At 40.2% G+C, this 17,657-nt stretch overlaps 1 protein-coding gene across 14 annotated transcripts in view; it reads right to left on the reverse strand.

Annotated features, from left to right (window-relative positions):
* Positions 1 to 17,657, reverse strand: part of sipa1l1 (signal-induced proliferation-associated 1 like 1) — a 349,286-nt gene that overhangs the window by 112,234 nt on the left and 219,395 nt on the right. For all 14 annotated transcript variants that reach the window (XM_080203040.1, XM_080203046.1, XM_080203047.1 and 11 more), the window contains one exon: positions 4,234 to 4,364. In XM_080203040.1, coding sequence (XP_080059166.1) covers positions 4,234 to 4,364 — 131 coding nt within the window. The remainder of the gene's footprint in view (positions 1 to 4,233; positions 4,365 to 17,657) is intronic.

Genomic DNA, 17,657 nt, shown 5'->3' on the forward strand with positions numbered 1-17,657 from the left:
AAAAGCAAAGCATCACTATTCAAAGATTTGGAAAGAGATTGTGTAAGCACAGGCTGCATCAACCTTTTGACATTTCCCATAACTTTGAATGTGTTACACTTAGTGCCCTGACCACAATCCGCTCATTGTCAATAACGCTTTGAGAGATTATACTCCCACGTTTCCATCTATGTAATATTGAACCAGGCACTGAGACATACAATTGCAGCCGCCAATTCCATCTGGCAGGTCAATATCTACAGAGAAAGAATCATTGTCTTATGTCAGATCATTGCAGCAATTTGTTATTGGTACCTCAACATGCTGTACCATTGCGTCACCTCATGATCTTTGTTTAAAGCTTCAGCATAAAACTAGCTGCTCATTTATCCAATCTGCCAGGTCAGGTTTTAAACACAAGAAGTGTTGCTCAAGTCTTACTGACTTCTATTTTGGCTACAATCAAATTATTCCAAGTACATCTTTACTAAATCTCAACATGCTCTCGATTAGGCCACATAGGAAAAGCTGATCAATACTCAGGCACAAGAAAATCATACATTTAAATGGTTCCAATGACTATGGTGGCACAGTGGTTAGCACTGCTGTCTCATAACACCAGAGACTCAGGCTTGATTCTGGCCTCAGGCAACTTATTGTGCAAACTCCATACATTCTTTCCATGTCTGTGTGGGTGGGTTTTCTCCAAATGCTCCAGTTTCCTCCCACAGTCCAAAGATGTGTAGGTTAGATGGATTGGCTGTGCTCAATTATCCATAAGTTTCCCAGGATGTATAGGTTTAGGGGGATTAGCAGGGTAAAGGGGCTACAGGGATAGGGCCTGGGTGAGGTGATCTGTTGGAAAGTCAGTGCAGACTCGATGGTCTGAATGGCTGTCTTCTGCTCTACAGAGATTCTATGACCACTAATATTTAGTTCAAGATCTTGAAACCACACAGTTATCCAATAGTACGTCAACAACTGGAGGAGCAGAATCAACAACTAAAAGGAAGTGGAAGGGCCCTGTACAAGCGACAGTCTCCATTTCATGCTGTGGTTCTACACGCAACTTGCAGGTCTTCATTTCTCCTATTCCCCAAACAGATAAATGTCATTTACAAGAACGTTTTTCGATTGTTGCGATACCGCAATCTTTCAGCTGTGCTTTGGCATACTACAGTTCTCATGAGCGTGCAGTGAGTGCTGATCCAACTTGTTCTTGCTGTGCCTGCAAAAGCAATCCAAAACAACTAAAGGCCTCACTTGTGTGAATTATATCTTTAAGTAAGAAAATATTTAATGGAAATGTTTTAGGAACAAAAATGTAAACTTCAGAGGGCTCATCCATCACATACCACACAAGTATTAACCCGAAAAGTGTACACTTTGTATCAAGTAATGCCCCAAAATAGCCTAATAGCAAGACCCAATACAAAACAATAAATTATAAACGGAAAAAGGCATTTGTCTCAGTGCAACTTTTCTGCATTTAATATGTATAAAACCCAAGAAAAGTAACAGGCCTGAGAGAAGTGAAAATTCCAGCTTCCAGGAATGACTTGTCTGATTATAAAACATCACTGGTTTAATAAACACAAATCAGCACCAGTTATAAATCACAGGGTTGGCTTTTTAAATGGTAGTGGGTTGACCCTGAAAAGGTCAGTTGGCAACCTTGAAGAACCAACAGAGAATTTGAGCCTTGTGTTCAGTCTCATTATACAGAATCTAAAAGCCAAGCTGTAATAATGAGATCTTGCATTACTGCAAGTTTGCCTTTTAAAAGGGGCAATGCCTTCATCTAAATTACTGCATGCTCCTAAATGTTATAACATGAAATATCTGCGCACTTAATGATGGAGCCCATTTCCAGATAGGTGCCATCATATAGAATTGGAGCTATATGTGGCATGTCTAGGAACATAGGCACATCTGTTTTGTTTGTTTTATTTATTAGTCACAAGTAAGCTTACATTAACACTGCAATGAAGTTACTGTGAAATTCTCCTAATCGTCATACTCAGGTACCTGTTCAAATATACTGAGGGAGAATTTAACATGGCCAATGCACCTAACCAGCATGTCTTTTGAACTGCGGTAGGAAACTGGAGCACTCAGAGGAAGCCCAGACAGATTCAGGGAGAATGTGCAAACTCCACACACTCACCCAAGTTGGGAATTGAACCTGGGTTCCTGGTGCTGTAAGGCAGCAGTGCGAACTACTGTTACCATGTCACAAGAATAGGCCATTCAGCCCTTTGAGCCTGCTCCACCATTAAGATTATGGCTGATCTGGTTGTGGTCTCAACTTCACTTTCCTACCTGCCCCCATAAACCCTCAACTCCATTGTCTGTCAAAAGTCTATCTAATTTTGCCTTGAATAAATTCAATGACCAAACTGTCACTGCTTTCTGAGGAACATAATTCCACATATTAATCACCCGAGAGAAAATATTTCTCCTAATCTCAGTCTTAAAAAGGAGGCCCCTTATTCTTAACCTGTGTCCCAAGCTCTTAAACTGTCTCCTAGTTCTCATCTCTCACAAAATGGGATCATAATGGCTATCTATCCTATCAAATTCCCTCAGGATTACATATGTTTCAAAAAGATCACTTCTCATTCTTCTAAGTGCCAATCCGCATAGGGCTAACCTGTTCAACCTTTCTTCATAAGATAAGCCCTTGTTGAGTGAACCTTCCCTGAACTGCTTCTAACACAATTTAATCTTTTCTCAAATAAGCAGACAAAAATTGTAGAGTACTCCAGATGTGATTTCACCATGGTCCTGCAGTAAAATCTCCCTACTTTTGTATTTCATTCTCCTTACAATAAACACCAATATTCTATTGACCTCCTCACTGCTTGTTGTGCCTGCATATTAACTTTATAATTCACTTAAAACACCCAAATCCCTCTGTACCATCAAGTTCTATAATCTCTCATCACTTAAATAATATACTTGTTTTTATTCTTCCTACCAAAGAGGATAAGTTCAAATATTTCCCTAGTTGCTAAACTTTTGCCCAATCACTTAAACATAGAATCTCTACAGTGCAGAAGGAGGCCATTTGGCCCACAGTCTACATTGACCTTCTAACAGAGCAACATTTTCAGGCACAGCCACCTCCCCCCCACCCCCCCAACCCCCATAGGTCTGTACATTTACCCTGATTAATCTACCTAACCTACACACTTTTGGCCTGAGAGAGGAAACCAGAGCACTCAGAGGAAACCCACAGACATGGCGATATGTGCAAACTCTACAGTCTCTGGAGGCAAGAACTGAACCCAGGTACCTGGTAGTGTGAGGCAGTGGTGCTAACCACTGTACCATCCAGACTTAATCTATCTATATCCCTTTGCAGATTCTGACTCCTTTTGACAACTTGTATTCCCATTCTGATGTCATCGGTAAATTTAGCTACCATATAGATTGCAAATAGTTGAGGCGCCAGCACTATCCCTGTGGCACTCCTAGCTACAACTTGCCAAAGCAAAAGATCCATTTATCCTTACTCTGTTTCTTGCAAGTTAACCAATCCTTTACCCATGATAAAAGGTCACAACCCACACAATGTTATGTAACAACCTTTGACATGGCAGGTTTTTAATCACCTTTAAGAATCCAAGTCCACATCTACAGGTTCCCTTTTATCCACCTTGCTTACTGCTTCCTCAAAAAACTCTAACAATGACTCTCAATAAATTAAGATTTTTGTTGGGCAAATTTAGTAGACTGCCCATTTGCCTCAGAAGTGCACGGGCTCAAGCCCTACTCAAGGACTTCCATTGCATCATTCAGGTCTAAACTGCAATAACATGCCGAAAGAGTACTGCATTGTTGAAAATGTTTTAGATGAGACTTTACTGCTCGTTTTGTGGCCTCAAGTTGACGCTAAATGTTATGCGATACTAATATGTACAAAACACACGTTCTTAAAAGTGTCCCAACCAACAATACCACCAACAGATTCAGCTGTTATTCAGGACTTTATATGCTTGATCATGCTAGAAGGAAAATGGGTGCTTCTTACGATTGCCAAATAGTTAATGCATATAATGCTCTTGAGACTTGCGAAATGTCGTCGTTTGGATAGAAATTTTTTTTTAAAAAAGAGGATGAAGTTTTTGAGAACAAAGACGCCACCAATTAAGTATTCATGCCCTTGTAACACTTGGGACTTTGTGGAAAGCCTGATGAATACTTTTGAAATGAAAACAACCAGATACAATTAGATTTTGTTGATCTCACCTCACTTGTTCTAAGGATGATCCGGTAGTTGTACTGAGCACCATGCTCCTTACTGTCTTCCAGTCTTTCCCGTCTAATGCTCACTGCCACCGGGCCCAGATTTTCATCCACCCCAAAGTAGTTTGAGTGTTCTGAGAAAAAAAAATCAACACAAAAAATGATTTCACAAAATATTTAGTTTCACCCATTACCAAAAGTCAGAATGTAGAATCAGTGTTGCCAAATGTTATTGGATTACAATTACAAATAGCACTGAAAGGAACCTCTGTAGCTGATGTACAATAATCATCACTAATCATGGATCAGGACAAGTATATAAACCATCCAGTCAAAGTGCCGTGATGGAAATTTAAACTAACTTCAATAAGCTGATGAATAAAATCATTTGTCATTTGTCCTGTTTGATTAACTATAGGCACCAACTTACAATATCACAGGTTAGAAATTGAGATAAATTGCTCCTCAAGCACAAATGTTTAAAAGAAGCCTATTAAAGGTTCTTTATTGCTTCAATTGTATAGAACCTTGGTCAGGTCATACCTGGAATATTGTGTACAGTCTGGGCTCCTTACCTAAGAAAGGATATACTTGCCATAGAGGAATTTCACCAGGCTAATTCCTGGGATGGTGGGACTGTGCTATAAGATGATATTGAGAAGACTGGGCCTACGTTCTTTAGGTTTTAGAAGAATGACGTGACCTCATTGAAACTTGCAAACTTAAGAGTAGATGTAGAAAGGGTGTTTTTCCTGACTGGGGGGCATTCAGAACCAAGGGACACAGTCTCAGAATAAGGGGAAAGGCATTCAAGACCAAGATGAAGAGGCATTTCTTCATTCAGGGGCAGTGAATTTTTGGAATTCACTACCCCAGAGGGCTGCGAGACGACAGTTTGACATCAAGAGATATGGGGTGAGGCATGGGAAAACAGAACTGAGGTCGATAACCACTCATGATCAAATTGAACGACAGCTGGCTTGAGGAACTGAATGGCCTACTTATGCTCCTATGTTCCCATTAAAATTGACACTTCTGTTACACCACCTGCAGTTTCCCCAGCTCCAGGCTGATACTCCAATTTACATCCATTTCCTTCTGCGACATACTACCGATGAATTAAACTGCTCATGTTTTAAGCAATGACATCCTGAAAGAAGCCACTTGAATACGCACAAACACTGAACTGTAGGTGGATTAACAACTCTCCTCGAGGAGAGGAAAGATGATGATGAACACCGAGAAAAAAAAGCAAAGAAAATGCAAGGAGGAAAAGCTAGGAACCAGATTCTGCTCCACACTACTGATGTTGAGTCTACATCTAGGAATCCTAAGTGGAAACATATGGACCACTGTTCCCATACAATGAAGCATAATGCATTTTTAGAAAAACTGCAATTTTGTGACATCCACAGCAAAACGTAACACCTTATCGGTCTTAGGAAGCATTCCTTCTGAACTCAATGGGATGAAACTACACATTAAACAAAGAAGTTCCCCACCCCACGCCCCTCAATGAAGTTGTTGCATTCTACCTTCATTGGCTCTGTAAGTTCTCTATCTACCACTACAATAACTTGTATTTGAGCACCTTCCAATATAGAAAAACATCCCAAGATGCTTCACAGCCAAGTACGACAGAAAAATAAATGAAACCAAAGCCAAAAATTGAGATTAAAAGCTTGGTCAAAAGGTATAGATTTAAGTACTTGCTGTACTACAGAATGATACAGTTCCTAAACTGCCTTCTCAACCCTTCCGATGTCGTGGGACGTGAGCGTCGCTGGCTGGTCAACATTCATGCCCATTCCTAGTTGCCTGAGGGCAGTTGAGAGTTATGGGCAACCACATTGCTGTGACTCTGGAGTCACATGTAGGCCAGACCAGCTAAGGACCGCAGATTTCCTTCCCGAAAGGGCATTAGTGAACCAGATGGGTTTTTCCAACAATTGTTTCATGGTCATCAGTAGATTCTTAATTCCAGATTTTTTTTATTGAATTCAAATTCCACCATCTGCTGTGGCAGGATTCAAACCCAGGTCCCCAGAACATTAGCTGAGTTTTTGGATTAATAGTCTGGCAATAATAGCAATAGGCCATCACCTTTCCTTCCTTTCAGAAAGCAATTTTTTAAACCCATTTTCCCCCCACACATTACCGTATGTTGGAAATGAAGGAATTTGCAGGAGGGTGGGGAAAGCACAAGGAAGTGGAATTAATTGGATGCTTTGGCAATAGATATAGTCAAATAAATGGCCTGCTTCTTTGCTGTATTACTTTATGATCCCAATTCACTTCTTACTCCACCCAAAACCACGTCTGTATTAACTTCAACAACTCTGTACTAAGATATCAAAGACAGCACTTAAGGATAGATGTAAGATGTGAAAATAAATGCACTCCCCAACACAGCAATGTCATTTATATTCATGAATCTAATTTTTCTGGCTCTTATGGATACATACTCCTTCAACAATAAGGCAAAACTGAACTGAAGCTTCAACTTATCTTCAACACATTATAGAAATACATATAATTACAGCACAGGAGGAAGCCATTCGGCTGGTTGAGTCTCTGCTGGAGCAGTAAACTACATTTTACTAGCTCAGATTTATGGGCCAATTTTAAAACTACCTCATCACATCTGCAATCACTCTATTGGCTTCCCAATCAGAGGAATGCTATCAAGTTCAACCAATTGTCCACTTGGATCAACTTACCTTCCCGTCGACAGGGAAACAAATGAGATGGAATACCTTAGACCTTGTGGAGCAGTCTCCCTCAGAGGAATGGAAAATAATTGGCTACAATCTTGGCTCTGGTTGGAGTGGCTCCAAGGGGCTAATTTTGATTTTTATGTAATACTGCAGGATGGGCAGCCTATGGCAATGAAGTGGCAGCCTGTTTACATCTCTTCTGACTGACTTCAGTGGAAATAATAACCAGGAATGAGGGAAAACAGCTTTCCAATTTGCTGCAGTTATTATACACCATTGCACAAAGTAAAATCTTGCAGTTAAATACATATAAACCTGGACAGGTGTGGGAGGATAGCAATATATGGAAGTGGAAAGAATAAAACATGGTATCTGCAGTACTAATGACGATAAAACTGTCAGCATCCAGCATCATTACTCCTTTGAAATTAACAGCAATGTCTGGAGTCCACGCATGCGCGTTTAAACACAGAAATCCATAAATTGTTGTCAGTGATTCCAAGTTTCACTGGACAGCACGCTTTTGGGGTCCCTCTGAATGCAATTTAAAAAAAAATCACTGAACATTTGAAAACTTCCAAAATTACACCACTAGCCGTGTAAAAACCCAAGAAAAAACTACACCTGTCGAATAAGGTGTAATTGAGCTTTTAACAGGGTATAAAGTTCATAGTTACTGTTAAACAGCTTCACTGTCCCTAAAAGAATAGTTTTATATTTATTGATTGACCAGGAGATGGGTTGTGGCATTGTCACAGGACCAGTAATCCAGAGACCTAGGCAGGATCTGAGGACCCAGGTTCAAATCTCACCACGGCAGATGGTGAAATTTGAATTCAATATAAAAAAATCTGGAATTAAATTCTAATGACGAGCATGAAACCATTTATTATAAAAACCCATTTTGTTCACTAAATGTCCTTTAGAGAAGGAACTCTGCCGTCCTTACCTGGTCTGGCCTACGTGATTCCAGATTCACAGTAATGTGGTTGACCCTCAAATTCTCTTCTCTGAAGTCGGGGATCAGTTAGGGATGGCAATAAATGCGGCTCAGCCAGCCATGCCCACATCTCGTGAATAAAAAGGTTCTTTCATTATAATAGTAAAAAAAATCCACATTTTAAAACTTTCCTTCGATTATATTTCATTTTCTACCTTAATCCCGTGTGAATGCTCTTAACAATTATTTCAGTAACAATAAAATTCCAAGTTAGGACTGAAGGGATTTAGTTCACTTTACTGTTTGCTGTCAGGATATTTAAATGTGATTGGTTGCTCACTCTACAGAGTGTTACTGCTACTGCTGGTTGCGTGGAGGTCCAATTGACTAAGTGACAGAATCAAATCCATGTCTGTCACAGATCACTGTATCATTGTCGGCAGCTTGCTACAAGTTCAGCGGTAAGGAAAACAAGAAAAAAAATCTCGTGGAAGGAGGGGTGGTGAACTAACTCAAATTGTTCATACCCCAACCATGGTTGGTAGTGTCCATGATACAGCATAAAAGCAGGAACATTCATGGAATCCCGACACTGCAGAAAGAGGCCATTTGGCCCATCAAGCCTGACAATCAGCTCCCACCACTCAAATGGGACAAGCCAATGCTCCTGAAGATTAGTATTTCCAAGTTGAAAACTTTAGCTGTAGAGGGTAAAACACTTAGTTCTAATGAATGGTGATCGACCTGAAATATTAATTCATCTCTGCACGCATGCTACCTGACCTATTGAGCATTTCTAACATTTTCTGTTATCACCGAGAACAATGACTCTGTTCTTCATTGCCACAGTAGTTAGAATTAATTTATTATAACATGCAAGGGTGCTGAGTGACAAGATATTAGTTATTACAGTTTGTTTTTTAAAAAGTGGACTGGAGGAAACCTAAGTTTTCAGCATATTTGTGGCATGTTAAACTTCATTGGGAGGAGGGAGCAGAAACTGGAGACATAGCAGTCTGGGTAAGGAATGCAGCTTGTATTAGAGATGAAGACTTCTTTTGGCAATAGACCAGTTTGTAAAGAATCTAATCTGGTCTTCTCCCATATATATCGGAATAGGGTTTGAATCTAAATGGGTGGCATGGAGATCGCTAACTTCATAACACGGAGTTGTGGAGCAGGAGTGTGAGATGAATAAAAATAGGTACAATTATTCTGTCAGCACAACTGTTCTTTAGACATGTTGTTTGTTCAAATTTGAAGGTATCAACGTCACCTGCCAGCCATTGGAAAGGTCTTTGAAAGAGAAGGATCTAAAATAAAGCATCTTTTGTGTCTTTGAATCTCAAAGGTTAATTCGAGTAATTGTATCTGTCAGATGATATACTAGTTTTTGGTCTTAATCCAGATGCATTGCCCATGGCTACAATGATAGGGAACTGCCATCACAGGTAATTGACGGCCTTGCAATACTTGATCTGCAGAATTTTCTTTTAGTTGGCTGAAGCGGAAATAACTTCCCTATATCTATGTTGGGCCATGAAGGCTGTCACATTTATCATAAGAGTGTGGCACATAGTCATATATAGCAAGGTGGTCTGTGTTGACTAGGTGATAAAACACTAGAATTGGCTTCTGGGAAGGAATAAGAAACCTAGACTTATCTTAATCACTATTGGATGGGAGGTCAAATTGGACTCAGACTGACTGAATAGCTGGTTGGTAAATGTAAAGAATTGGCGATTGGGTTATGTGTCCCTCCATTTGTTAGCTCTATATCCCAGCAGGTCCATTCCAAAAAAAGGAAGGTGGAGAAAGCAAATTGGGGTGGATGGGAAAGAGAAATAAAATTCACATTTCCTGCATTCAATTTAAAGGAGCGTACGATGGCACATTAACATTTAGTTTTAAAATATTCTAGATTGAATAGAAGGCTATATGACAACACAGTGATTAAGTAAATACAAAAACTGGTCTCTAAGGCGAGTATACAGGCCTGGAATGTCTCAGATTCATTTTGAGCTGAAAATACAAATCAACCAGGGTGCCGTCACTTGATCAGATCAAATGCAACAACTGCTGTTCTGAAAACTACTGGATGACAGATGGACAGGTTTGGACATAGCTAAGTTGTCGTCCACTGCTGAATGAGTTGCTGACAGCTACTCTCAGCTCTCAGGTGTTGTGCCCAATGTACCAGAGATAGAGATTTACCCAGGAGGCCGTCAATGCTTCTGTAAGAATAGCAAAGAATAAACGAAGTTACTCTAGCATCAAGGGTCTATCCAGTGAAGTGTCAGAACACCAAATATTATGAAATGCCCTATTTTAAAAAGGACTTGCAAAATAAATAATTGCTTTAGGCCAGTTTTCAGCTTATTAAAAAAATGATAATCATTTAGCAAAGAACTTAATTTTAGAAAACCCACCAACCTGTCATAAATCAGAAGTGACAATGACTCTGAACTTCCACCCTGGAGTGGCATTGGGTTTAAATGCCATAGAAGTTTGATTTTTACATGCTAGGTATCTTACTTGATCCAACGCAATGCGAAAATGAACCAGAGTTGCTGTTTCCAATCAGGTTCAGCAAACCCAACAGGACAGGGATTGGTGATCAGCTAGTTGCTAGTTAGGCTCTACAAAATTGAAACAAAAAGTCTCAAGCGGTATGTTCCAATCTCCGGTTCACAAATTTTAAAAACACAATGAACTTGGTTGACTCAATTACAGCACCCGCACCTACCTTTGTCACAACATCAAGGATTCAAATCCCACTATTACTTGATCACTGAGTCTAGATGGAAGTATAGATGGAAGTATAGAGATATTATATCACTGTTTTTTTTGGAGGTACTGTCTTTCAGAAGGAGGACGATGGATGCAAAGCCATGGCACTAATTAAAACGCAGTGGAGCATTCTGCCAGTGCTCTGTCCAATACTTATCCTTCAACCAATGCCAAACAGCTTAACGATACGAAAACCTTGTGGGTACTGGGTAGCTGAACTAAAGTAACAATTCACTGGCTATAAAGGACTTTAGAACATCCAAATGACATTAAAAGCATTATATACATGCAAGCTTGATCTTATACGCGGTCTATTTCAGAAATCTCTTGTGAGGGCATTTTTATTTAAGCAGCAAATGCCAATTCATTAAAGGGACTGCAAAGTTATCAACAGCAGGGATAAATGACGAGTGACATTGATGTGAAAGAGGAAGACAGACGGCAAATACATGGAAATATAAAAAAGGAGCTGTGTTTATAATAGGAAATGGTTGCCTAAAAATAGGTAATAGGAAGCCTGAAATGTGTTTAGTAGAAGTTATGAAGTTTATTACTCCCTCCCTACTTAGAGGAGAGAGGAGGACTGATGTGATAACTCATGTTTACTTCTATCACAATGTCAGTGAGAAAATGTGCCATAGAATAGAAGCCTTACACTGCAGGAGGCCATCATTTGACCCAAGTCTGTACTGACTCTCCAAAAGAGCATCCCGCCCAAACTCATCCCTGTAACCCCATGCATTTGCCCTGCTAATTCCCTTAAACCATGCATTTTGGGACACTACAAGGCAATTTGGCAGAGCCAATCCATTTAACTTGCACAGCTTTGGATCACAGGAGGAAACCAGAGCACCTGGAGGAAACCCACGCAGACATGCGAAGAACATGCAAACTCCACAAGACAGTCACCCAAAGCTAAAATTGAACCCGGGTCCCTGGCACTGTGACACAGCACTGCTAACCACTGTGCCACTGAGCCAAAAGAGTCCTCCCAGGTGTGAGCATTACAAAAAATGCTAATAAAAGATCAAAGGGAAAAATTGGAAAGATAAAAATATTCACTTTTCACAGGAGAAGAAAATGACCAGGGAAAAATTTCATTCAGTGGCTAAATGGAATCATAAGCTGCATGAGTAAATTCACATCATTTATTGCTACCTGAATATAAAAATTAAAAACGCATTCTAGAATCCATGTGGGCTTCTAATTTATTTTCTTGACAGTAGAAATTGTGTACAGCGATGGCCAGAATGTTCCTAATGACTCATGTGATCACATTCTCCTGAGAATCAAGTTCTTGCCTAAGTTAATTACCGTGAGATTACTGAGAAACAATGGTTCAGCACATACTGTTAATGAGAGTCCCTCAATAACATTTATCTGAGGCTGTACTGCTAATTTGTTTTAAACAAAAACACATCGATTTCAAGAGGGGCTGGGATGTCACACTAATCAACATCTGAAAAGGCAGAGAAAGAAACATTTCTTTGGTCACAGTAAGGCAGAAAGTGGGTGCAGAAACGCTGCAAAATGAGAGGAGGTGCAATGTGAGGGAAAGTGCCACATGAAAGAAGCAGCATCTATAAAAATAGAGACCTCCTGCTCTCCATTCAGAAACTGCAGAGGTTCTACAATCTGATCAAATGAGATGGAGAGGATTTAGCTGTGCTTTAATTTGAAACTATTAATGTTTTGATTTTTAAATAAAAAGCAATCATTTCCTGCAATTGCCAAATCCTTCTCCGGCCCCAAAGACAGACTAAACCAAATCATCATTAAATTCCAAATTAATCATCCATGTAGCTGTTTCTAAAAGCAAGTTGAATAGTTTCAAGATTGGCATTTTGGAATAAAAGCAGAATACATCAGATAAAGAATCTGAATGATTAGAAAATTTGCTTCTGAGGCTATATTCCATCAGTTCTAAGGCCTGCACTGAGTTGTGATATACCTAGGTTAAATTGCCAAATAGTTTCAGGATTGCTAAGCCCCCTGTGGTTGTTCTGAAAGGTTTTGTACATGCAAGTCATTTTAAACAGATTTGCACTGCTGCAAAACCTTTCTCTGCTGCACTGTAGCTTTGTGAAGAGGGCGTGGGGCAATTCATCAAACCAGTTTAAAGCTAACTCATCAAGAATTTTCATTCCATCCAGGCAAAACACTGCAGAAATGTTAAAAAAAAGAAAATTCTGAAAATACTCAGTAAGTCAGACAGCATCTGCGAAGACAGAAAACCAGTTTATGTTTCATTTCAATGTTGACTCAGTTTTCCTTTTGATTTGATTCATTATTCTCATATGTATTGGAAACAATGAAAAGTATTTTTCTTGCATTCCATACAGAGAAAGCATACCATTCAGAGGAGATGGGGGGAAGAACATGCAGAATACAGTAGTTTAAGAATTAGAGTTAAGTTGTAACAGCATTGATTGAACAAGAGTAAAATATAAAATTAGAGGGTATGCTGGGCACAGCACGCAAGAAGTCACCACGGTTCAGTGCCATTTTGAATGGGGAAAACTAACCTTAGACAAGGAACTTTTTCAAGTAGCGATAAATTGATTTTATAGATGAAGTCTACAAAAATAAACCACAGACATCCCATCATTTATGGGATAGACTGACTCTGGATAAACGTAACTAAACCAAATCTGATGACATATTTAGAGATTTTTAAAAAAGGCTGATCAACGAGGCAAACATGTCTAACTATTTTCTAAACCTCACATTCAAGGCTCAGAACTGACATTTTAGAATAAAAACAAAGCACAACAGATAAAGGATCTGAACGATTACAAAATAGTGCTATTTGCTTCTGAGGCTACATTCCAGTAGTGTTAAAGCCTGCATTTAGTGATATATCTAGGTTAAAAGCACTAAGACCACATTAGGGTAGAATATCTCTCAACTATTGCCAACAGTGATTCAATTGCAGATAAATGGGTCCATGATACCTCCAGCACAATCACTAATTTCCCTTGATCTGTAAGTGAAAATTAGTTTTTCACTTTGCACCATGTCCCAGCAGATTAGGATTTGACAAAACACTTCTTGTTTGTCAAGTGAGTCAATGGATAAATTAATTGGCATGATGTGGTGCAAAGCAGCATCCTAAATTCAATCCTTGAGCTACACTGATATGATTCACCACTCTCCGTTGCCAACTATGGACCCCTAATGAAAATGTGAGTACATGCAAGCATGCAGTTGGGTTTGGCTGTGAAGCACTCCCACAATCACACCCAGGCCCTAGCCATGTAATATCGCATATTTACCCTGCTAATCCCTTGATACCAAGGGACAATTTAGAATCAGGATCCTACAGTGCAGAAGGAGGCCATTCAGCCCATAGAGTCTGCACCGACCATAATCCCACCCAAGCCCATTCTCATAACCCTATACATTCAACCAATCCAGTCCCCCTGACACAAAGAGGCAATTTAGCATGGTCAATCCACCTAACTTGTACATCTCTGGGCTGTGGGAGGAAACCCACGCAGACATGGGGAAAATGTGCAGACTTCACACAGCCAGTAACCCAAGCTGGGAAGCGAACCCAAGTCCCTGGCACCGTGAGGCAGCAGTGCTAACTACTGTGTCACCCCAAATTAGCATAGCTAATCATCCTAACCTGCACATCTTTGGAATGTAGGGGGAAACAGGAGCACCTGGAGAAAATCCACACAGACATGGGGAGAACATGCCAACTCCACACAGTCATCAGAGGCTGGAATTGAACCCTGCAAGCCAGTAGTGCTAACCACTCTGTCACCATGCTGCCCATTGCCTTGTGCACTCTGCCAAGGCATATATCTACAACTTAAATGTTATGAAGGTCCCTGCCTCTACCAGCCTTTCAGGCAGCGAGTTCCAGACTCCTACCACCCTTTGGGTGAAAATGTTTTTCCTCACATCTCCTGTCCCTTAACTTAAATCTATGCCCCTTTGGTCATTGATTCCTCCACCAAGAGGAAGCATTTCTTCCTGTCCCCAGACAGTTCTGTGATCAGAACTCCCCACTCACCTGACAAAGGGGCAGCGCTCCAAAAGCTAGTGGCTTTTGCTACCAAATAAACCTGTTGGACTTTAAGTTGTTGTGAGATTTCTTACTGTGTTTACCCCAGTCCAATGCTGACATCTCCACAACATAGCTACTGTCAGGGGGCCTATAAACAACTCTTACCAGTGGGTTATGTTATCTCTACCCAAACTAATTTTACATTTTGACCCTCTGAACCACGTTTCTCATTACCGTACTGATCTCATCCGTTATTAACTGAATTACCCTGCCTCTTTTTCTTTCTTCTTGTTCTTCTAAATGTCAAATATCCTTAAATACTCAGGTCCCAGCATTGGTCATCTTGCAACCACATCTTTGCAATGGCTATCATATCATGTACATTTATTTCTATTTGTGCTATCAATTCATCCACCCTGTTACAAATGCTGAGTGCATTCAAATAAAGAGCATTTAATTCTCCCAATTTACAATTCTTCCCCTACTTTCTTGTCCCTTCCTATCAGACTCTCTGCATCACTATCCTGTGCAAGTGTTTTGCCTTTTCTCTAACTTTTCAAACCTACCCTCACATGAACCCTCCCCATCTTCCACTACTATTTAATTAAAACCTCTTTACAGTTCTGTCTATATGGTTCATCAGGACACTGGTCCCAATGCAGTTCAAGTTAAGGTCATATATCATCGAATCCTACAATGCAGAAATAGGCCATTCAGCCCATCAAGTGTGCACTGACCACAATCCCACTCACACCCTATCCCCATAAGTGCATTTACCCTAGCCAGTCCCCTAACGCTAAAGGGCAATTCAGCATGGTCAATCCACCTAACTAACACATTTTTGGAGTGTGGAAGGAAACCGGAGCACCTGGAGGAAACCCATGCAGACACAGGGGAGAACGTGTGAATTGCGCACAGACAGTGACCCAAGCCAGGAATTGAACCCAGGTCCCTGGCGCTGTGAGGCAGCAGTGCTAACCACTGTGCCACCATATCATCCCAACGGTACAGCTCCTTCTTTCCCCAGTACTGCTGCCTGCAACTAAAGAATCAAAAATAATTTCTCCCACATCAATCTTTTAGCCATGGCACTGTGGTGGGTTTGCTCATTCTTCCTGCAGTGCCTGCTCTCATCCAGCAAACACGTTGGACAATTGCAAGGATTGAGGCACCATCATTGTCACTTTCTGGATTCCCATTCTTGCTTCTCTTAGTCTCAACTTCCTGTCCTTGACCACGGACCAAACATAATCTAAGGTGTGTGACTGTCTCCTCAAACAAACTGACCAGGTAACTCTTCCCCTCCGTGGTGCATCACTGGCTGAAACTCAGACTCCAATTCATCATCTCTTCAGCTGAAGATCCTTAAGCTGCAGAGACTTACTACAGATGTGGTTGCCATGGATTATAGAGGTATACATCTTCTCTTACATGCTACTGCTGTAGCATTACCTGCCCGGCCATATTTATTTATTTAACTAATTTGGGTTCAAGTTTAAAACATCACTCAGTTATTTACTATTTTATTACGGACAGACCTCTTGCATTACAAACTAAATACAATATTTGTATCTCCCCTGGACAGTTTAAAACCACTGCTCCAGTTTAAGAGGGAGGGGTAACAAACTTTTTTAAAAAACTGACCTATTACCTACCTGCACATCTAATTAATGCCCCCTGGCCTCATTTAGCGCTCTCTGCGTCTCAGACCAGTTCTCTTTTATATAAGTTTAGACAGCATCTCCTCCCACACTGCAGCAAATTCCCTCACTTACCAATTTCCTGCATTTAAGCAATTGGTTTCGCGACTTACTTGGTGTGCCTACTAAATTTTGTATTTACAGTATCTCAGGTCCAAGCAAGCTGAGTCCGTCACTGCTGACAAGGATACCTGTTCTATATACCAGTACCTGGTTAACTAACTGCAACTGCTTCTAGTATTTAGTTTGTTTAACACTGACCAAAATGAAAAATTGCAATTTAATCTTCAAGTTAAATGCAAACTTGACCGGATCTTAGAAAGAGACCAACCAACCTCAAATTCCCTTACTTACCAAACTCTTGGATTTAATCTTTCAGTTTTACTGAACTCTGCCTCCAGCTATTATCTTCATGCCACTTATGGGGTTGGAAATGTAGTATCAGCAAGGGAGCTGAACCCTGCTGTTCTTTAAATCCTAAAAACTTATTCTTGTTAACTTGAACTTACTTTCTGTAATTCTGGTGACAACATTATCCATGTCAAAAACAATTTCTCTCTCAATGGTCCAAAGTAAATGTAAATGAAAACCCATTGCTGGCGAAACATGAGTTACAGGATATCAGGGGACAATGGTGTGAAGATGGAATCTGTGGTCATCTCAGCGTTTTTTGGTACTTGCACTGCACGGATGTTCCTGTACCTGGCTTCCTGGTGCCTTTCAAGGCCACTGTCTGTCACTATATGTTTCAGGCTCAAAACTAAGATGTTTCTCTAACATTTAAATTTTTTTTAAAGGCAGACCAAAGCAAAGCACATCTTGATAGGAATTTTCAATTTAATTTTAGCTTCCTATCTTGGCATACGTCAAGAGCAAAATTGCAATTGTTAATGGGCAGATCGTATCAGGAAAGTTTCAAATCTCTCCCCACGATAGCTCAGTGGGTAAACATACTAACCAGTGTGGAACTAAGCCATACAGGCTAGCAAAGCAGATTAAAACGGTCACTCTTGATTGCACATTCATTGTCAAAACTCAAACAAGTTTGGCTACATAAATAGGTGCAATAAGAATGTGGCTTGTATTTGTACTTGGACGGGGTTTGCATGACTTGATTTCTTTGAGGTGAACATAAAAGATCCCATGGCATTTTTCAAAGAAGAGTCAAGGCATTCTGCAAGTATCCTGGCTAATATTTACCCCACCAACAACAATATTACTAACACAGCTAGCTGGTCATTATTGCATCTTGCAAATTAGCT

Source organism: Carcharhinus amblyrhynchos, chromosome 14 (assembly GCF_965287045.1).
Source record: "Carcharhinus amblyrhynchos chromosome 14, sCarAmb.v2.hapA, whole genome shotgun sequence".
NCBI lineage: Eukaryota > Metazoa > Chordata > Chondrichthyes > Carcharhiniformes > Carcharhinidae > Carcharhinus > Carcharhinus amblyrhynchos.